Below are 22,856 nucleotides of genomic sequence, written 5' to 3'. Positions count from 1 at the left end.
GAAATAATAACATGTACATTTGTCCTGCAACTGCTGTTCAGGTAAGGAACTACAGTTGCCTGTTGGGCAGGAAGGAGCAAAGTAAGAGAAATGCAGTTACTTAGGAGGGAAACCCATGAAGTTTTATCCATATGTAGCAGATCATGTGAATAAGAAGGCTTAAAAAAAATCATCATCATAATCTTAAAAATAAGATGTGAAACAGTAAAAGGCAGAGCACAAGAAAGGGATAGTAGAATTAAAACTACTGATGATAGATGACAAATATCTGCATTACTTTGGATGGGTTTAGGAAAAATATCAAAATCAATAACTGTTGTCTGAAACAGTTCTCAAGTAAGCAAGAGTTGAAGATGCTAGAGAATTTGGCCATGGCGACACACAGGAGCTGGTTAAGGGGGTGAATTTAGTTGGTTGCTAAATAACACAGAGGGGATAATGCAGTAGATAATATTCCTATATTACAGCTACCATGCAAAAAAGTAGTCCTTGAACAGAAACATTCAACAAAGAAAACATCCAGAAACCAGTGGAGGAGGCAGAAGAAACAGGGAAAGAAACAGTGGCAATCTCTGCTGGGGAGTACAGTAAGAACATTCAGATGTTACCTGGTGTAACAAGATACAGGGCAGAAGAGGCTTTCGTACATTTGAAATCTTCAGTGCAGAAGATCACAATTTTTTTAAACCATATTAGCATAAATCCACATGAGAGAACCTAAGAATTATCTCTTGTCATATTTGAAGCATTGCGACATGGGGTTTTTTTCAGCTACAACATCACTGAAGATAACGGAAGTTACCCATGTGCAGAGAATTTCGTCCTCACTTCCTGTATCTGGTTAGTCCAAGTTTTGTTCTTATTTTACACACTTTACCTTTGCAATAAAAATGCCAGCATCCATAATGGCTTTGATATGCTTCAGCCAGCCAGAATTTTCTAGGCCCCACAGAAAGTCACTCATTGAAGGCGATTTCAGCTCACAAACTGCAAAATAAGCTACATCTTAAATGCAGAGTAATTATAGTCCCCTAAACTTTCACTGACTGTGTAAACCTAAGAGTTATCTCTTCAAATATCAGCCGCATAAAACATCCATCTTTTAAAAGGAATGGCTACTTCACAGTCAAACTTTACCACTGAAAAAAAGGTTGTATCTAAGAAACAAGGCTAAGTCAAATTTCACCCAATACATTGATTTTGGTTAAAAAGAGAAGCTGTCACAAAGCCTGTTGCAAACAGTTTACCAAATACATCCTTGTCTGCAGCACGGATTTTCCAAAATTGTGTTGGGAGCAAAGTTTTCAAACCCCTGAGAGGGGATTTTCTCAATAATGAAGGCTGGGAAGCAGAAAGCATACAATTTCTGCTGTGGGACAGGCAGGCAGCAACCCAAAATTGGGCCACCTCCTGTTCCCAGCCACGGCTGGTGATGAAGCTCCGTTAGAGAAGGCCCACCCAAACCAGCCTTCAAAATCACCACAGGTGGTGGTGTTGCAGTTAAAGCGATTCACTCAACAGTTCTCCATCCCTGAATGAAACCTTATTAAAACTTCATTTGTAGCCAGAAAGTATTTTGGTGGTGAGGAAAAGCTATAATTCCTCAAGGAAAATATTTTCCTGAAAGCTTTCCAAGCTCTATACCATGTTCAAAGAAAAACAACAAACAAACAAACCAAAAAAACCTCCCAGTAAGTGTCTATTCTGCTGTATCCAAGTGTTTATTTTTTAATATTGTAAAATTTGTAGCATCAGTAGAAGAAAAAAAAAAGGACATCAGAACCTAATTCAGATGCCTCTATCCAGCAGCAAACAAATACTCAACAATATTTGGTTAAATCTATTTTCAACAGTGAGATACTAAATTCACCCAATAAATAGACCACACATTTATTTTGATCCATGTAGAATTATGCTGTCTTTTAAGGAAAAATATATTAACCAGTGAAATTCATTTAAGAAATACAGTTTAAAATGTCATGGTTTTTATGGAGTTAATGTATGATCTGTGAATGAATAATGTCTCAGTAGGTCTCTTGTCCTCTGGAAATCTTTTAAAAGACTCGGTTAATTATGGCTATTATTACCAGTGGCAAAACTTTAGTTTCCTTCAATGTAACTGAAATTTAATTTTATGAGTTTATACCATATCTGAATGTCTCCACCTATCTTAACTCCATTTAATTCAGAGGCAAAATAGCCTAATGTGTTCATACAAAGTCTCGCAATCTTTGTACATAGGCCCTCTTCGAGATGGTTATTTTAAAAATCATTTTTGAAGGATATTTATAAAAATGCATAGATAGCAGCACTGAAAGCAAACAGTTTTTCACATGATTAATGCTCCTGTGCAGATGGGAGCACAACTAATTAGTAGCTGAATTCTGGCTGAAGCTGCCATCTCTGTTTACAAAAGGCCAAGGTAAGGCTGAAATAGTGCTTTGTTCATTCCCACTACCAAATTAGAGTCAATATTTACTGACCACTTCACTGAGCAAAGTTCAGACTGTCCTAAAGGCATATGCTGGATATTTCACATGATTTTGGCCACCGATCTGGACCTTAATACTGACTTCAATTATTAATTCAACTGTGAGGCTTAACCTAAGGAGGGTAGGTGTTTCCATCTCAGCAGAGGAGGTACCAAACTTTGGAGAAATAAGACCCACTCCACCTGCTTTCTGAGCACAGGAAAATCAAGAACCCCTGGGTAGAGCTCATAGCAACCCAGCAGTGCCCCCTTCCCCAGGAGGGCAGGAAGAAACAGGGCACATGGTAGAAACTGCCTCTTCCACCAGCAAAAGTGCCTGGGGGGGATGCTGAACCAGCTCCCCCATTTCTGGCAGCACAGTCGTAGGTAGAGGAAATGTAAATGGTGTGGGCCAGACCCTCAGGCTCTCTTTCTTGCTGATCTGCCACTGAAGTCCAAGGATCAGGGCGCTGCTCTTACATCAACAACTACTCTTTCTGATATCAGGGGAGGAGAAGCTCATATTTGCTGCCTAAGTACAGATGGGGAGCCTGTGGGGATCATCTTCTCAGTGCACAACAAACGGGTTAAGTCTTGGTTTGCCCATGGATGTACAGCAAAACTCACTCCATCGCAAATTCTAAACAGCAGCCTCAGTCAGTCCTTGAATCTTTACTGAGAAAAGTCCTTGTGCAGCGTTTGCTTCTAATATTAAAAATTATTTCAAGAAGGTTCTGCATAGGATCAAAATTATCACAAGGATTTTCACATACACCTCTCTTTCAATGAAAAAAAAAAATCAATACTATACTAAAGCAATATGAGGCAGAAGAAACAAAAGTAAAATTATCTGGTTTTTTTCTGGAGGGAAATTCCAGCATATTGAAATGCATTTTACTTCCAGAGTATAGTCAAATCTCAAGATTTTTTGCATATTCTGAAAATATTCTCATTATCTTACAAATTTAATCATTTTATAATGCTGACATACTTAGCCAAAAATTAACATTATACAGGAATAAAAACATGTTAAAGTTAAGATAAATATAATTGATAGAATTAAAGTCCGTAGAATCACAAAGCTGAAATTATTTTTTTTTACCTACTAAAAGAAATTATTCATATTATATAAGTTTAAATTAATTTCTTCAGCCTTTTCCTGAAGAAACATCATTGAAATTAACACATTCTTAATATAAGTGCATTTTCCAATGGAAAACTGAATACTCAATTTTTGTTCAAATTTCCTAAGCATTGGAAATTATTTAAAATTGTATATTGAAAATAACCTGTGGTCTCTCATGTGAAAAAGATCCTCCAACCTTAATTTCTGCTTAATTCCAGTAAGCTGAATAAAATTGCCCTTGCACTCCTGCAACACATCAGACCCATTATGTACTGGTGTCCTCTGTACACTTCCAAGCAACAATACAGCACATATTAAATGAAAATCAGTTTTCATCAGCCTCACTCATCTTTTCAAAGCTTTTTATGTACCTTATAACATCTCACAACAGATCACAAGCAGCAGACACTTTTTGTGATGTTTGTAGTGTAACATGATGTTTTACCTTAGAGAGTCACTTAGGTATGTTTAAGTACTTCTTGATAAAAATTTAAAGTCATATTAAATACGTGTTATCATCATCCTTTACAGCCTTTTCAGTTCTGGTTACCTTTGTATATGTAAGTCAGGTAATAAATACCCCTTTAATGGTCACCAGAGAAACAGACAAAGGGACACTGGTAAAAATGGAAAAAAACTACACAATACTTTACATGAGAAAAGCCCTGATCATACACTGAAACTTATAAGATTTTTTTAAAAAGTACTTGAAAGCCTCAAGTACCCGAAATTGGAAATTAGAGAAGTTAAATCTGCAATCTTATCAGCAAGGTCACTAAATATGAGATGAGATGGCAAATATAAAACCTATGAAAAAAGCAGATGTTTTAAGCATATGGCTTATTTAAAAATAGATGCTAAGAAGTTATGTCCCCAAAGCACTTTAAAGTGTTAAATGCATCAGAAATTACCTTGTTACATGTCAGTTTGGGCCAAGAGTCTGTCTCATGAACTTTTGGCTCAAAAAGAATACATAGCACTGTCCCACGCAGCCAGGCTGGCTGTTTACTATTTTAACTTTGATGGTCTTAGGCTGAACAAATAAAGCAATGAGTTTATTCACCTGGCCTTTCTCCTGGCCAAACAAGACTTTGCAGTGAACTAAAAATCCTTCTCATTTCCTTACTGAGACCTTTAGAACAAAGAATTAAATGAAAATAAGTCATGAAGAGAGCGACTGTTTCACCTGCATCACACTTTACTGCTGGTTTTCACAAACTGCTCTTATTTGAAAACAGAGCACTGCTCTCCTGTCATGGAAAAGGCAAGCCATTCTTGGATCTAAAATTCACATTTGCACACAGACGATGGGAAACAGTTGAAGAATAAAAGAGCATGGGCAGCACATCAAGCCAAGAATAGCTAGAGCAAGCTGATGCAAGAGGTGACAGAAGGTGTTGGTGATATACATGAAGTAAATTCTGAGACTCTGTGGAATGGGGTGAGCACTATTTATTATTTGCTTGTTAAAAATAAACAAGCTCTTGAGGGTCAAGGATTGCTTATTTATTCTTACCAATTTCCCAGAAGGTCTCTAGAAAGTAATCTAATCCAAATAGCAAATGGCAGTACAGATGTGGTTGTTTATACACTGATAACTAGTTATAAAACAATTATTATTAATTCTCATGAGATTATGAAGGTTCCGAATGGTTATTCCCATTGACTGTGAGTTTCATAAATAAACCTGGTGTGACAGGGCGTGAGTAAGTTGCTATTAAAATTCACAGTCTAAAATGACTAGCTTATTGACTACATATTAAAAAAAAATCAAACCATAGGTATTCTGAGCTTTTAAAAAAAAAGTGATTTCTTTTTTCATTATACCATCAAACTCTAAACTGCAAAAGGAGATGTAGCAGAAGTAAGGTGTGTTGAAGTCAAATGAATTTTGTCATCAAAGTAAATGATGTCTGGATTTCACCCATGAAACAAGATGTTTGTATAACCAAGAAATCACCACTAGTTGGGATGATGCTCCATTGCACAAGTCCCATTAGCCAGCAGGCAGCTGCACACAGCTGCAACAGGCAGAGACCTCTTTTCATACCCATTTTCACTGCTGCTGCTTTCAGAGCAATTATCCTGATTTGTGTAACAGGAGGATGAAATATTTCCTCTAGTTTTCAAGAAAGAAGCACATTACCTTCAAGCATTTTCTGCAGACTATTTCTCATGACATGGATGTTTTCAATGCCTATGAATTGGAACTTGATGTTGGAATAGTTGTCTTCATTTTCATATCCCTTCCCTGCTGCTCTGTTTGCCATAGCGTTGAGCTGAAAAATTAGGGAAAATTGGATTAAATCCAGTAGCAAACAGATTCTTTTCAAAACAAAGCTCATGGTCTCCTGCAGTAAATCAGAATTATTTGAGGCAGGGATAAATAGGAAGCATTTGTCACAGTGTCAACACAACAGATGAGGAATCGGGGATCTGTTTACAGCCTATTGCAGGGTGCTGGGCTGCTGAGGCTCTGACCTCTATTTCACACACTTTCAGTGTTAACTTCATTAGTGTGGTTAGACACAAAAGAACACAGCCTATGTAGGGTTTCTCTGCAAGAGGGTAAAGGTTTTAATTTGTTTTTAAAAGGTTATTCTGATTTTGGTTTGGGTCAGCATTATGTTTACTTGCAGAACACACCCAGGAGGTGGCAGTGTCATATCTGCCGTGCCACTGTTTCACAGCTTATGGACGCTGTAATGTTGCCCAAATAACTGTGTTTTACTGCTCAAATCATCCAAAAATTGATACAGCTTACTTCTTTGAAGCTTGGAATAATGAAGAGGGAGTTGGAGTAGTTTTTCTTAAGTTTATAGCATCTTGGCTCTAGTTGTGTGAGACCACAAAATATTTGAATTGACAAAATTACCACAAATATTTTCATCTGCAATACAGCACTCTTAAACATTTTGCTGTGCTTCAGCAGAAAATACATTCAGCTGGAAACTGGAGTTTTGTCTTTGAATCTGTTACTTGCTTCCTGGCATGGGAAAAGTCACTAAATGTTTCTTTAGTTCAGTTTTCCCAAGCGTAAAATTACGGGGTTTTTTTCAAATGCTTATTTTCCCCCCTTTTGAGATTCTTGGGGGAAAAGAAAAAATATCTTCCAAACCCCTTATGCCAAATGTTGATCTCTGAGCTGAAAACTAGATCTAATGGAAATGAATTAAGTAGTTTTACTTTACTACCTTTTTTTTTTTTTTTTTAAATTTCCTATAGCAAAATCTCACTGTCCAATAGACAGAAAGACAGAATTGTCTTTTTGCATGAAGTCTCTGCTCTTCTATGAAATGGATGCTCTAAGGCTGGGGTGCCTTTGAACTTCCCAAGAAATATGAAGGCTCCAGGAGTAACGAAGCAGCCCATATAGCCGAACCTCCACACTTCCAAGCCCAACTAACAGCTTCTGCTCAGGAAAGATTTCAGAATTAAATAACTACGGGTATTGCACATCCAGATTGGAGGGCCCTAATAAAGCTTTTGGAGAGACCTTATGAGATATCAGCTGGACAAAAAATGACTCATCTCCATTGCAGTGAGAGCCAATGCTCACGAAAAATTAAAGTATCTCTTAGGCATTGCTTAGGGGAAAAGAGGCTATGCACATAAGTCGGTTTCCAATTTATTTCCCAGTGTTGCAGGCAGTACTATTGATTTGCTGCTTCTGTGGTCACTTCTGAAAGTCACGATAATACACTTCAGTACTCAGCTAATGGTATCACAGGATATATACAATGTGTCCTTTCCCAATGTCTTCCAGCCCAAATGCACATACTCCAAATATTCAGTTTTAATTTGGAGCTGAATGCATGCAATTGAGTAGGACCGATTGCCCGTTGCCAACTTGTCTCCAACTAAGGTGAACAAGTCTAGCTTTTTTATGTCATCTGTCAAAATATGGACCAAATTTGACCTCTAAACTTTCAAAGGAAACAGCTAAAGACTACAAGCTTTATGCCAAGCTTTATGCCATTATAATCTCATTTAGATACACAAGCAAACAGCCAGGTGAGACTGTTTTTCAACTATTTTATTCTGACCAATTTAATATGTGTAGATAGGGGATTTTTTCCCATCTTCACACTTTCTAGTACTTCCATTCCCATGAGAACCTGGCAATAGAAATACATAGTTAAATTTGTGCAACACCATTAAGAACTGAAACATTGCACTAATTTCGTGATAAAACAGAAGGAACTATAGTCTAAGATAGGAACTGAAGCAAAAAAAACCCAGCATTTTTCATTTAAAGTCTTGAGTAGAACTTCTTTTAACTTGTAGAATGCAATTCAGGAAAAACAGCAGAAAAAAAAATCTCGTCTATCAACTAGCAGTCTGCTGATATTTTGACTATCAATGAACAATAAAAAAAGATATAGCCTGTGAACAGCATGTCCTTTAAGGACAGAGTCCTCAGTGTGACTTGCTAGAAAGATATAAATTATCTGCTGAATCCTAATCTTTCTCTTTTGAAGTAGACATCAGTGTTCTAATACAAACAAAATGAAGCAGTCTCTCTCTGTAATAGCATAAAGCTTCAGGAAGAAAGTTCTGTACACATGAGTCTAAGCCACCACAAACCCCCTGAAAACCTATATGAAAAACATCTAGCCCCTAGCCGACCTAATCCTTAGTACAATAAATGCTATTAACTGCCTCTCCCACAGAGCGATTTTATCACAGAAATCCTTCATTAAGACAGTCTGAAAAAGCCCTCTTTAAAAGCAAATAAACATAAGGTTAAATTTGCAAGGCTTTCTGACACTCATTTATTTTAAATATCGTCAGTTGCCAAAATTTGCAGCTGCCACAATATTTACTAACAAGTTTTCCACATCACCTACCAGAATTCCATCTGTTGCTCTTAGAGTAGTTGTTGCAAAGCTCTCTAAATTGTGCCTGTCCTTGCTTAATCTCAGCGAATGTGCAGAGGCAACTTCTAAAGGGAACAGATCTCTCTTGCCAGATTTGCTGGCATCTCCTTTAATGTGGAGTATAACCGGGTCCACTCCTGTTATTAAGAATTATAGAACTAATTTGTTTTACTTATAGTAAGTTTATATTAGCTTCTTCTGTAAACACATAGAAGGATGAGAAAATGAAGAAAGACGGTAACCTAAGTAAAGCTCTGCATACGGTCATCCTGGTATATTTAAACAAAATGGAAATAAGACTTTCTTCCACAGGCAAAGCTTTTGTTTTGAAGATTATCAAGCACAGTGAGGGACAGCATATGAAGAGCACTTGGGAATTCTGAACTGACTGGCCCACCAATATTCATCATCTTTGCAAGGAACCAGTTCTGGTGAGAAAAGAGACAGGTAGTTTTTTAGCTTCCGAGAGCAATGGGAAACCCTGCACCAGACTGGATAACTTACTTTGCATTTATTAAAGGTTTCCTGAGGAACGCCAGGAACAGCTTGGACTGATACCTGTCACTTCCTATGTATTCTAGACTTATACATGCATTAGGAGCTGCAAGATTAACTGTAACAGCTGTATTTGGCTGTATTTGTAACAGCTGTATTTTTATTAACAGTAACAAGGCTGTATTTGGCACCTGAGATCACAGGAGCTTTAGGCAATCAGTCTGTTCTTACAGCACAGGTAGAGATAAGTAAGAATCTGTGCGTAAAAATTTCTTTACATCAAAACTCTTTTTTTGGTTTCCAGAGAAGTTCAATGAAAACAAACAGTTTTCATCTGCTGACTGGCTCCTGAAGAAGCCAGTGTTGCTGGAAATATGCCTAAATTCATGACTGAGAGAATCAATTTCACTGTCTCCACTTAAAGTACAGGGTTTTTCACTGCATACAGGAGGTGTCTCGCCAAAGTAATTTACCAGAAAAGTTTATAGGAACCTTCCTGTTATTACCTTGCAAAACATCATTAACAGGCAAGTCAGTAAGTATTTAGTAATATATCCCACCAATGAGCAACCTCCTTATTTAGAGAAGAGTACCAATATCATCAGCCAGGAAATGCCAAGGTATAAATCTTATCACATACAGAAAGCTGTTAAACGAGTATTATTTGAGCAGCCAGGTCTGCACTTCCTACCCAAAGCCTGCATTGAGCACAGTTGTACAGACCCTTTCCTAGTGCTCATCACAATCCATTTTCTTCAGGACCACAAGTAAAGCAGGGCCATCTTTGTCTTCCCAATAAAAAACAAGAGGGAACTGAAGGTCAAAGTAGCCACCAAATTACAAAGTGCAATGGCACATCCCTAGGCCCTGATTTCCTGGCTACTGCCTCCCGTTAGAGCTCTGAGCTCTCACCACTTTCCCACCAGCCCCCAGATATTCAGTCAACCACCAACCAGTCAGGTTCCTCATTTCTGCTCCAGATCTATCAGGTTTGCCCTTCCTCTCCCCATTCCTCACATTTCTCAGCTTCAGCCACCTTGTCCTTGCAGGGTCTGTCTCCTGATCTCAGGATTCTGAAGCAGCTTCCTTGTTCCTTTTCCGTAAGCCTTTGCTTTAATTTTTCCTTTTCTCCTGCTACGGGTCATCCTATATCTACTAGAGGTTTTGTGGAGATTTGCCCCTTTGGTTTCCTTTTCTTCAGATGCTTGGTAACTTCAGCAGAGAAGCTACTGATAGTGTAAGAAAGAACATATCCCTGCTCCCACCTCCAGGCACTGAAGCCTATCTAGTCCTCATCACCTTGAGCTGTTTGCTAGCATGCCACATTTGGACAGAATTTTTGTTAGCTTTCATTCTCTTCTAGATCATTACTGAATTTCTGTGTTTCTGCATAGCGTAATTGTTCTAAAGGTTTTATCTTGGCCAGATTTTAGTCAATTATAGAGATATAGTGTCTGAGATTGTGGGAGATTTGAGGGATTTCCTTGAGGTTGTTGTATGGATGGGTTTCTATTAGATGGAGATTTATTTCTGAACTAGCCAAAGGAATCTCAAGGTCAGCTCGAAGGCTGAAAAACAGCACCCTGAAAAACAGCAGTGAGACTCGGGCACGTGGACAGCTCGTGGACATGGACAATATCCAATCAGCTAATGCATGCTTGGAGCATGGACGCATGATCAGGAAATAACTGCATATATAAGGAGGCTTGTTTCTGTAATAAGTGGCTTCACTTGAATTCATATTGGATTGTGTGGAGTCCATGATTTTTTGCCCTTGCATGAGATCACTCTTTACCATACTTCAGATTCTCTTTCAAACACACAGAACTGCTGCAGATATTCAAAGCAGGTCTCCTCAATTCTTGTAACCTGAGTAAACGGTGTTTCCTTAGTGTCATTCACAGGTTGTTGAAATTTTCCCACTTGCAAGAGAAATCTTGCATGAAAAATTTTACTATAAGCTGGCAGAAGTTTGCAACATTACAAAAAACTGTAAATACAGTTTTATAATGGGAATTATTTTTCACTAGTCTCATCAGTAATATAGTTACTGATAGTTCCTCTGTGTATGGAAACAGCTACTACTCCAAGTTATTTATTTTTCTGTATCTTAATATTTTGTTAAGAACAACAACAAAAAAAAAGCAGTGTAAAAAAAAAATACTTAAGAGATAAAAATGTGGGCAAGGTTTCTAGTTAAGATTCCTCTGCTAAATCCTGATTTACCTGTGGAGTTGCACAGGTGCAACTAACATCAGAATTATAATCAGTCACTTGGGCCTTCCCTAATTTATTCAGCACAGATTCAGCCTTGCTATGTGCAAGAAATTTAATGTGCTTACTTTGGGTCGAGTGTCAACAACGTATATGAAATCACTTCCTGGGTTTGCTTTTCTAATGGCCTGAAGCATCTGTTCATCCTCAAGGCATCGTGCACTAAAGCCAGATAAAGGCTGGCTGCTTCTACATATTGAGGCCTGCAGAAAAACAGACAAACAAAAAACCCAACATAGTTATTAAGCAGAATTATTTCACACCCATAAGCAGCTCATTAGAGGTTTCCACAGGTGTACAGTTACATGGGAAGGGCAGAATAGTAAAATGAATTACATACTAATAAACACAATATTTTTAAAATGTCAATGAAATATTAAAACAATACAACCCTATTGGCCAAAGTCTAGTCTTGAATCTAAGTTTTGAAGCTATTTTAAATATAATATTTCCCTAATGTGGAATAACTTCTCAAAGGTGGTCTACAGAGGATGTGACAGGTACAACATTGCAATTGCAACACTGACATAACATAAAAAACGGGCCATTTTGCACTGTCACTTGCGCTTACCAGCTATGATACTGACGACATCTAACTTGCACCAATACATGCTTTACTAAACAACCTGAGGCATAATGAGTCCAGGAAACAAAAATGCACACCATGAAGCTAGGTCACTGGTGGTGGTCTGTTTTTAGAGCTGCCTCTGGAGAAAGACCTTACTGCATGGGAAGTGGGTCAGGCAGCCCGACTCCTGGGTACAGTTATCAATCAGTGCTGTTGAAGAAGGCAAGAGAGTTTCTCCACAGACCCATCAGGATCAGACCTCCTGATGAAACTGGGAAAGAAGGAACAACATGTGAAATAAGAGAGCAGGGAGGTTATTTCTGCCAGGCAGAGGGCAGCTAGATTTGCAGAGGGCAAGGGTCTAATACATGCACTTTCTAAGCACTGAACATAAGCATGAAGAGAATCTGTCTGCTGAAGACGTGCAAACTGCCCTCCAGACTATTTATGACTGAGAGAAAGGACATGCTCATTTTGAGTCAAGTCTTTGAACTATCAGTAGTTAGTCAGTATTGCTTAGGATGAGCACATATGTCTATGAAATTTTCTGGACTATGTTTAAAAGCAAGGCTAGAGATGAGGTCATGCTTTGCTATTGCACCCGCTCACCAGATAGTTCCAGGGTCTGACCTTATCATCACAGAATCACAGAATGTTAGGGATTGGAAGGGACCTCAAAAGATCATCTAGTCCAAATCACCCATCGGAGCAGGAACACCTAGATGAGGTTACACAGGAAGGCGTCCAGGTGGGTTTGGAATGTCTCCAGAAAAGGGGACTCCACAACCTCTCTAGGCAGCCTGTTCCAGTGCTCTGGCACCCTCACTGTGAAAAGGTTTTTTCCCATATTTTAGTGGAACCTCCTGTGTTTCAGTTTGAACCCATTGCCCCTTGTCTTATCATTGGTTGTCACCGAGAAGAGCCTGGCTCCATCCTTGTGACACTCACCCTTTACATATTTATAAACATTAATGAGGTCACCCCTCAGTCTCTTCTTTTCCAAGCTAAAGAAAACCAGCTCCCTCAGCCTTTCCTCATAAGGGAGATGCTCCACTCCCTTAATCATATTTGTTGCCCTGTGCTGGACTCTCTCAAGCAGTTAAGTTATCATAGTCACACAGATCCTGTAAGATGCAGAGTAAGATGTCACATCATCACTGAATTTGTCATTACTGAAGAGCTATGGGAAATTTCTGGGTACGAAAGATTGAATGAGTGGCACCTGTCTCCCCTGCATGTGGCAAACCTCTTCCCAACCTGCTGTTACCGTCACTGTTCAATGTCCACTGCCACAAACCTTACCCTAGTCCTGCCCATTACTTTATTAACTGGCAACTCATGCCAACCTCCAAACTCACAAGGAGGTATTTCCACCAAAATTTGCAATCTCTTTTCAAGACATTCAAACCATGAAGGAGCCAGGGGTAAACACAATACTTCAAATGCTGGCAGTCAGAGCCTTAAACAAGCACAACAGCGAAAAGACTTAGGCTGAAGCCATGAAACTAATCCAAACTGGATCACTTGATATTGGAATCTAGCTGATCCTTGAGACCTCTTCTTTCACTGAGATTTGAAAATGTTCAAGTGTTTTGAGTCCTAGATATCTATGTTTGGACATAGTTCATTACGGAAAGGCGAACTTTAATATTTCATTAGGGCCAAAATTTTCAAAGATAATATGCAGTTTATGCAGGGGCTGTATTTACTGTGTAAACAATCCTATCCTGTTTTGTTGTCAAATTCATGGATCTTTATAGATGCAGAATTTTCATTAAACAAGAGGTAAAGAAGGAGTCAAAATAATGCCTCATTCCTTCCTTCTGAAGCTTATACCTATGATTTGGGCCACTGTAAAGATAAGTCGTCCATGGGGACTGTAGTTTACAATTCCTGCTTTGTGACACTGGATGAAATACCTCCCATGCTGCATGGCAAATTCTACAGACACCCTCTAATCCCACACTGGCTCTGACTCTTGGGAAGTCCTGGCCACCCCCCAGCACAAGGGAAGACCTCTCGATGCAGTTGCCAGTATGGAACTGAAACAGAAGGAGATATTAGACACACTGATCCTTTGTGAGTACAAAGGGGACACCATTCTCCTAACTGATGATGACAGCTGAGCTAAGCCAGTCCTTAGGGGGATGAGACACAAATGTAAAATCAGCCATTCTGTGGGATCCTTCAGTCCAAGGGTCTTCCTTTCAGCTGCCAGAAAGAGAAATTCACATAGTCTAGATACAGTTTTTTTTTCCAAACAGTTACAGACAAGTGAGGCAGTTCCTCACTCTGCCCTGAGAATATCTGTCATGGAGAGGAGAAGGTGACACTACTCACTCTTAGAGACAAGGAGAGTCTTTTTGACCAAGATACGATGCACTGTTCAGCAAAAATCTGGTAGCTCTTTCATCCATCCCTCTTGGGTCTATTCACAGATCTTTTCTTCATAGGCTACTCCTGATTTTGTAATTGTTGTATGTATAGTTTTTCCTCCTCCTTCACCTTCTCTCAGGCTGTGGCTACCAGATGCTGAATTGCTCTGTTCTCCTCCCAGTCACCTGCTAAGCTGCCTGCTACTGGCCTTCACTCTTCTGCCACCTATGCTTCAGGACCTCTTGTCCTGCTCCACTTCCTTGTGATACAGAGATAACATTTCTGTGTGTTAGGTGGATGATAAAGCTGCATTTAAATGACTGCATTAAATACCTATCAACGAACTAATCATAATCATGCTGTGTGCTCGTATTGTACAAACCACACTAACCAGACTACTCTTAACATCTTTTTTTTAAAAAAAAAAAGAAAAAATAGTCACTGATTTCTTCTTGTGAAAGCTTGCTAGGAGAATTATGAAAGCAAGGCCAAAATAATCAAACACTCCAAAGTTACAAATTCACATTTACATTGTTATCCTTGCAGTAGTAGGAAAGTGCTGGGAAACGCCTTCGGCTGCGAAATTTAGAGCTTCCCACTATGATGTGTGCAGTCGCAGACTTTGGTACATACACTTCCGTAGGGTAAGAGTCACAGACCTGTGAAAGGAAACTCTGCTTATTTGGTGTACAAAATACAAGCAGCATTATCCATCTCTACAGCAAAAAGGAAACACCAACAAACTCTAACCTCAGGGAATATTCCATCTCTACTGTATACACATCACTAACATTTCTCAAAATAGTCTTTTGAAGCTGGAAGGTATTAATTCTAATTTACAGGTGACAAAACTAAAGCAGAAGGGTTGAAGGGCTATATTTCCAAATGTTAATTCATGCCTCATTGAGAACGGACAGGCAGAACATACTTTCATACCAGAAAGGATTCATCATTATGTACAGCAAGGCTGTATTTACAGCTGTGGTTTCCTCTGTAACAGAATTTGGAAGGATGGGAGTGGGTCACGTTCCCAAACACACCTCTGTTATAATGGCAGGGGACTGTAGAGCTAATTTTTTCAGCAAAACTCATAATAATAATAAAAGGCAAAAATAGGGACTTGGAGAAAAGAAATTAAATCTGTATGAAATGAGGATACCAGAAGGCAAGAAGCCCTGGCAATGCCCACCACTTCTGAAAGGAAACCAATGAGCCTGCAAAAAAGCCCAGAAGTTCCTCTGAAGACAAGTGGGACACAAATGGGGTCGTGGTCTAACTTTCTTTTCCTGCTACTGCCTGTAGCATTCTGGCTGGGGTCAAAAGGAGACCAAATATCCCTCTGGGACATTCTGAGATGTCTAAAGGCATTAGGATGCCCAGGAAGAAATAAGGTTCAGAGAGAGCCAGAGATATGTAATGAGAGAGAAAGAAAAGGAAAGGCTTGTGGTTACAGATGCTTCTGTGGTGAACTGGGTTTTATTCATGATGCCGTTTTTCCTACGCTTTATCTTAAAAGAGGTCAAACATTTTCTCTGCTTGTTCTAACAAAAAGAAAACAAACCCTGACAGCACATTCAGTGTTCTCTGAGAACTTCACAGGCCTTCCTTAACATGGATATGCTCCAGCAACAGAGCCAATGGAAAAACTTCCTTCAGAAGTACTTTGGTTTTTATTTCTCACAATTAATTAACATTCTAGGGACTTCAGTTGTACAAGACAACTAGGCAGGACAGCAGGCAGCTAAGAAGAGACATGACCTGTCAGATGACTGTGAAATATACTAACAGTCAATCACAGGGGCTTTGAAAAGATTCCAAGGATGGCCAGTGAGGAAAAAGTATTGCCAAGTTCACTGTTTCAAGTTGTTTTTTTTTTTTAATTTAAATGAATGTATGGTAATTTTATGTAACCCTACATGTCAGGAAAATGCTCATTCAGACATATAACATTAAGTATGATTTAAGCTTCTACTGAGGCAGCTAAGCTCTAATTTTTAAAATTTACTGCATACAAGTTTGCTGTGCTTAATTTCCACATGCATAAGACAAAGACACGTCCCTTCTATGTGCCTTTTTCTGTGAAAGCATGGAAGAACTGCACCTTACTACATATATGTACAGTACTGAGCACAAAGAGACTCAGCATTAAGCACTTTGGTTGATTCACTTTACACCCTCTGTAACAGAAAAATCACTACAACTCACTCCGTAGTCTCTGTTTACATCACTAATCTGCCAATAGTTGTTTGGAATACCCATCCGATTATATTCTTCATTGAGGTCCACAAGTTTCCAGCCTTGTTCTCGTTCTTCTTTATCTAATTTTGGATTGAATGAGAAACAATACAGCTCTTCGTATTTAACTGAATAGAAAGAAAGCAAACAAACAAAAATGGTAAAACACTTCAGATTTCTCATAGTAAAAATCACACTTCAAAACCAAAATTTGTTATTGCCCTTTTTGTAGTTTCTCTTTTAAAATAACATGTTTTGCTAGACAAAATGCATATCCTGGCTTATAACTACTTTCAAGTATACTTTGAAAGTACTGTGTTGTTTTGTTACCTGTATGTGTTGCAATATTTGTGCCTTACTAGTAATGCTATTTAAAGTATACTGTTCTGGTAGACCTCTTCTCCACTGGATTGTATATAAAGGCCTCCCTCAGCACAAAGACAGTGATAATATGCTTTCATCCAAAGAAAACTAAAGTCAGTGCCAGAATAAGCACTTTCTGCAAAAGAATTTGCCGGCCAGAGATAGCTTAGAAGTCCCTTTATTAACGTAGCATCTGTCCTGTGACAAAGACAAAAGCTCTGAACAATTAACTATATAGCACAATCTTCCAAAAATGAATTAACTCAGAAGACTTTGTCCCTAAATAGGGAAGTTTCCAATAGATTCAATTACTTTTTAGTTTTGTGGACTGCAAAATTCTGTCTTTCATTTATTAGCAAAGACATTCATGATACAGGTGTTGTAATAGTGTAAAAATAGCACATGTTATATCAATAATTTCATCATGAACTAATTTAAGTAACTATGATACCTACCAACCTTGGTCAAGGACCATATAGTAAACTTTGCTGGTGCTGGAGGTTTTAACTTTTTTTATGAGTATATCTATATTTATGCAAATTAATGCCTTAATCTTGGTGACCAATAGCAGCCAGACACCATTACCACTAAATGCCAAATGTCACTGATAAAACTACTTAGCGTTTAGCTTGAAATCAATGTTCTCATTGATACTTAAGATACTACAATATTATGTCACAGTGGTATGTTTCATCCTGTTGTTCTAAGTTCCTTAAAATTTTCTGACCAACAGAAAGCTTTAACTTCAGAACTGAAGTAAACTGTAAGTTGAGTCCTCTCTGATTTCATAGTTCCTCACAGATACAGGTGTTTCACAATATAATTTTAAGAAGATCAGTAAATGAAAACACTACACTTTCTTTTCTAATAATCTATACTTAATAAGCAGAGTATTAAAACACTAGATTAAGGAATTTTTAGATATAAAAATAACAACAACAAAAACAACTACAATATTAATAATAATAAGGCTTCTACCTTTTTCAATAGAAAGTCTTTTGTAGTTTGGTAATGTCTTTTAAAGGTGTAATTTAGGTTATATTTAGCTTTTTAAAATTTCAATTAAAATGGTTGTATATACACACAAAAGTATGAATGTAAGGAAAAAAAATCACGTTAACTTTGTCAGGAAAATACTGAAAGTCAGCAAAGTCATGAGCAAGGAGAAGGAAAAGACCGATTTGCACATTGTCTTACAATTCAAACTCTGTACTCTCTGATTTCAAACTTCTGTCATGGCACAGATTAGGAAGACAGTCGGGTTTATTTCTCATCTGCTAACATAAAGTTTTAGCATAATCCATAAATCCAATATGAGCTCATTTTAATACAGTGTTTTTGGTAGTAATTTAAGCTCTTGTTTTTACTGCTTTGTTCACAGAAGAATCTGGATTTTCTTTCCAATTGCTGTTCACAGGCACATGGGAAGCCTTTAAAAATCCACCTATTAAAACATATATGGGTTATTTATGACAGAAGTCTGACTCAATGTTAACAAATACTATTACATGGTGATATCTACAGGTGGTAACAAAAATGTCCCAAGTATTAATAGTCAGTGCCTTAAAGATCAGTTATCAGCTCTTCTCTAGCACTTCTAGGACCTTCTCTACTCTTTCACAGTTATTTTACCATTGGCATGTGTAATCCTGTTATTACACCTCTAATAACTCTTATGGTCAGCTTGTTTCACAAAATGGGTTAATTAAGCAAAAAGGCCAAATTCAGCTGAGAGCTCGACCTTATTAAAATGCTATTATCAGCTGACAAGAATAAAATCAAAGACAAATTTGCTCCTTTAGCGTAACTAGGCTAACGGATAACATAGAATATATTAAGCCAGTACAAAAGACAGGATCTACTCAGGTTCAGCTATGGTAGAGTGAATGGCAGAGAATGAAAAACGGAGACCGAATGAGTGAAATTTTCTCCTCATGGAGTAAAGGTGGAGTAATGTTGAGTATTACCTCAAGAACATACAGCTTTGTGCTCAGACAAAAAGACACAGCAGAGCACTGTCAAGGTGCGTTTGGCTCAATCTCCAATTGGAGTCCTCTAATTTTAAGTAAGCAAGATTTTATCCTGCCTCACAAGAAGACTGGATGTTTTGCTGGAGAAAGAAAACTACTGTGCAGCTGAAATATGCAAAGAGCTGATTCTGTGCTGCTCTTATTGCATCTTCTTCATCTGAACCTTCTTGTCCATTGCAGTCTGCCACTGGACTTGTATTCAGGGTCCATAGCTATTCTGTCCTTGGTCACTCTGCGCGCCTGTATTGAAGCGTCCTGTTCTAGTGCGCAGCAGTACACACACCTCTTCTTGGCTCCGAGGAAAGTCCATTACAGAAACACATTCCTTCCAGCATGCATGAACACATACTTGCAACTGCCGCCCATGGAATTAATCCAGATTTACATCAGCAGAATCACTGACTGAATTTGTTTCATTGTTTTTAAATTTCTCTGATTACTTTCATCTTGCATCACCTAGCATATCATGTTACATCTGCTGCAGTTGCATATTACTACTACTACTTCTACTGTCCTAATTATAGAAGGTACTTTATAAAGTTCAGTAGCTGTGCTCGCTGACTGCAATTTTTTACCTCTCTACACACTAGATCATAGAACAAAATCGTAGAATCATTTAGGTTGGAAAAGACAATTAAGATCATTAAGTTCAATAGTAAACCTAACAGTACAAAGCCCACAGTAAGATAAAATTGATGTTCTCCTAGCAAGATGAAGATTAAAGCCAGTGTTATCACTTCTGTACAGACTGTGGTAAATGTTTTCTTTGCATACTGTCAAAATAATGGTAAAGGACAGAGGTTGGTGTTGCATTTCTACAGTTATCATTTAAAACAAACAATCCAGAAGCCTTGTCAGCTAGGTCTTACGAGAGTAGTTATAATGCAGAGGATCAGATGTTGGACTTTGGTGCAACATTTGGATTTTCATTGAAAAGAGAAAAAGTTTTAAAAGGAATTTGATCTGAATTCAGAAATTCAAAAAGTGCACATTCAAAACCTAGCTAATAATAGGCACAGGCAGTCCAGTCAAATAAATCACCTATTTGCTGCAAAAGCTTTCACTGATTTTTAAGAAATTTATGCACAGCACAAAAAGGGAAAATTCAGACATCAACATGACCACTAATTATATCCCAAGTTTTTCATTACAGTAGGAACATAAAAATTCCCTGTATTTAGAGACTTGAAAGTATTTTCCTAAATTCTTGTTTACACAAGGCATCCAGTAAACAAGTTACACATAAAATAGAATGATAGTGTATCTTATGGCCAATGATAGCCTAGAGTATAATTTTCAACAGAAATTCATGACATACTTTGTGGAATGAACTACTTGTTATGATGTGATTTCTTCATTGCTCTATAAGTGATTATTTTAGTATGCTCGTCTGCTCAGGGACATTTTCTCTCATGACACGTCTCTAATAAAGCCTTTTTTCTTAAACTACAAAGTGCAATGATATACAGCTACATTTCTTCCATTACATTCTCCCTCTTCAGGACAAGGATTGACTTTTGTGCCTATTTCCATCTCATACCTGGTCGTGTCAGACGTATCAGAGATATGTAAACATCATGGCAGTCTCGTTCCTGAGGGATGACGAGCTGGATGACCTGGAAGTTCTTGCAGCGGATCAGCAATGGGCAACCAGTGGCAGTGGTGGCCTGCTTCTCAATAGAGGAAATTTGGCTGTGAAGAACCTGCAAGAGAATTGAAATTGGTTATGCCAAATTATTCAAATCTTTAGGAAGAAAAATAATTATTTATAATTACGTATCAGGGCAGGCATTGTAGTGTCCACTATTGTTAGAGAAAATTCTCTTCTAGTTTTGTTTCTACCTCCAGCTCAGGCTCAAGTAGTGCCTGATACATCACCTTCAGACAAAGAGTGTTTCTGGATTGTTTCAGCTGCTCAGTCATTAGCCTGGCTGTGTTATACCAAGTTGTCTGTTCATTTGCTTTACTGTAAGCTAACAGTTGTCCAAAAAATGAGCCTTTTCCATCTATCTATACACTGAAAAGATGAACCAGCACCAGTTAAATAAGGCTAAAATGTTGGCCCTCCTCATCAGCAGAATGGTAGTCCTGATGTAGTTTTAAATACTGCATCAGATGAGATGAAATGTTACAAGAAGAATCTGGAAAGGAATAGTGGGACCACAAGAGGATGGAGTTAATAATTAGTACAAAACTAGACAAAGGATTTGTAATTAATCCACATAAAAGACTCTCAAATGGTATGACATTGGAACTATATCTGCGCCTATATGTATACAGGCAACTTGTTACTGGTCCCTCAAAATACCACGTTATTAAAAAAACAAAACAAAACAACCAAACAAACAAACAAAAAACCCACAAAACAGACAACAAAAAGTCCACCAACCAAAGCAAAACAACAAAATCACTGATCCAGAACAAGCAGTTAGGGAGAGAAGCAAGAGGTGACTGAGTCATGCTACTAATTCACATTCAAAGCATTTCTCCTCAGTTCTTCCTGGATGATAGGAGCAACACTGTAGATTACAGCAGCTGTTCCTTGGTCGGTCACATCTGATATTCACATGGTGAAGGTCCTTCTACTCCTCTTACTGTGTAGCAATGTCCAGAATCCATTGAAAATTTTCAAAAATTACCACATTGGAATTTCACATGCTTTGAAGTTATAAAAGCATCCATATAAACTAATTTACTATGTTTAAACTGTTTTGCAAGTTATTTTTAAATTGCCATCAATGAAGTGCCTCACACTTAACAGCTAACTGAAAAAATAAAAATACATACCCAAGTTTCTTTACGAGTTTCAGAAACATTCTCCACAAATATGACATGGGTAGCTGTTAAATACAAGGTTCCCAGTGCAGCTTTTCTTGAAGATAAACGATCAAGTAACCGAACGTTTTCCACCTATACAAATAAATGACAGAGGAAAAAAAATAAATAATTAAGTTATGACACAACCTGCCATAGTGAGATCTTAACATCCACATCTCCTCCATTACAAAGTAAGTTCTTTTCAGTACCATATGAAATTACTATCAGAAGAGAAAATACGATTATGCGACCTATTTCCAGATCTGCCTTAATGTTCATTTTCCCCCGTCTTGTGGTACCTCTGTACCCAAACATTTGTTAGCAAAGACTTCCAAAGACAATTTCTCTCTTGACCTCTTCCCTTTTATCTCACCTTACCAAAACCCTGTGATGTAAGGCAAGGCCTGGCCTTCAGTAAACTCTAGCTTCATGTTGTCCATTCAACCCATTCCAGAATTATCAGTGATACATAGGAAGATAAATTAAAAAAAATCATAACAATAAGCAGGAGGTGGAAGTAGTAGAGTGTCTTTTTTCAGTGGACCTCACTCAGGCTCCTGGGCAAGTCTCCACTGATACTTCTAAAAGATGTTTCAGTGTTTGTGCCTATGGTCATATTAGGGCTGACAGCAGTGGCCACACGAGAAATTTTTGCCTTCAGTCACTTTTCAATGGAAATCAAGGATTTCACATCTGCTACGCTGCCTCATTGGACACAAAATGGATGTTCTCTCTTTGTGACACTCCTGACAATAAGCAAGTCCATAACATGTTATTAACTCTCAGATAACCAGCTTGTGGCTTGCACACTATCAGTATTTTGTATTTGGCGTGTGTCAGAGGCATTTTGTCTGATTTGATATTAAATGGGATAAAAACCTGCCTAAAACTGTCAACAGTTTGTTACCATGGATTTAGTTGGTTTCCCACTGCAAAAATTTTAAAACAAAAATTAGACATTTTTCAAAAAAAACCCTACCTATTTCAAAGTTAAACCAAGGAATGATGATCGCAAATATCATATAACTTGTAGTAAATTATCCAAAAGGTCTCTTCTGGTTTTATAATGTTGAAATTACACCAGAACATACGCTTTTCATGCAAGAAGCACAGATCTATGCAGACTGCCCACTGCTACAAATAATCTTCACCACACTGGCTGATCTTCTGTACCTTCTCTCTTCAACCCTACACGTAAGACTTACAATTTCTTTCATACACC

The 22,856-nt window shown here is 38.0% G+C and overlaps 1 protein-coding gene across 1 annotated transcript in view; it reads right to left on the bottom strand.

Annotated features, from left to right (window-relative positions):
- Nucleotides 1-22,856, bottom strand: part of MTMR7 (myotubularin related protein 7) — a 47,118-nt gene that overhangs the window by 7,850 nt on the left and 16,412 nt on the right. Inside the window, exons 2-8 of the mRNA XM_082051004.1 lie at nucleotides 21,605-21,727; nucleotides 20,358-20,520; nucleotides 16,395-16,552; nucleotides 14,720-14,848; nucleotides 11,314-11,448; nucleotides 5,743-5,875; nucleotides 878-987 (exon numbers count right to left, since the gene is read on the bottom strand). Of these exons, the coding sequence (XP_081907130.1) occupies nucleotides 878-987; nucleotides 5,743-5,875; nucleotides 11,314-11,448; nucleotides 14,720-14,848; nucleotides 16,395-16,552; nucleotides 20,358-20,520; nucleotides 21,605-21,727 (951 nt within the window). The remainder of the gene's footprint in view (nucleotides 1-877; nucleotides 988-5,742; nucleotides 5,876-11,313; nucleotides 11,449-14,719; nucleotides 14,849-16,394; nucleotides 16,553-20,357; nucleotides 20,521-21,604; nucleotides 21,728-22,856) is intronic.

The sequence above is a fragment of the Streptopelia decaocto genome (genome assembly GCF_964273445.1).
Source record: "Streptopelia decaocto genome assembly, chromosome: 4".
Lineage (NCBI taxonomy): Eukaryota > Metazoa > Chordata > Aves > Columbiformes > Columbidae > Streptopelia > Streptopelia decaocto.
Note: the sequence above shows the minus strand (reverse complement) of the source record. Positions and strands in the feature narration are given on the sequence as shown.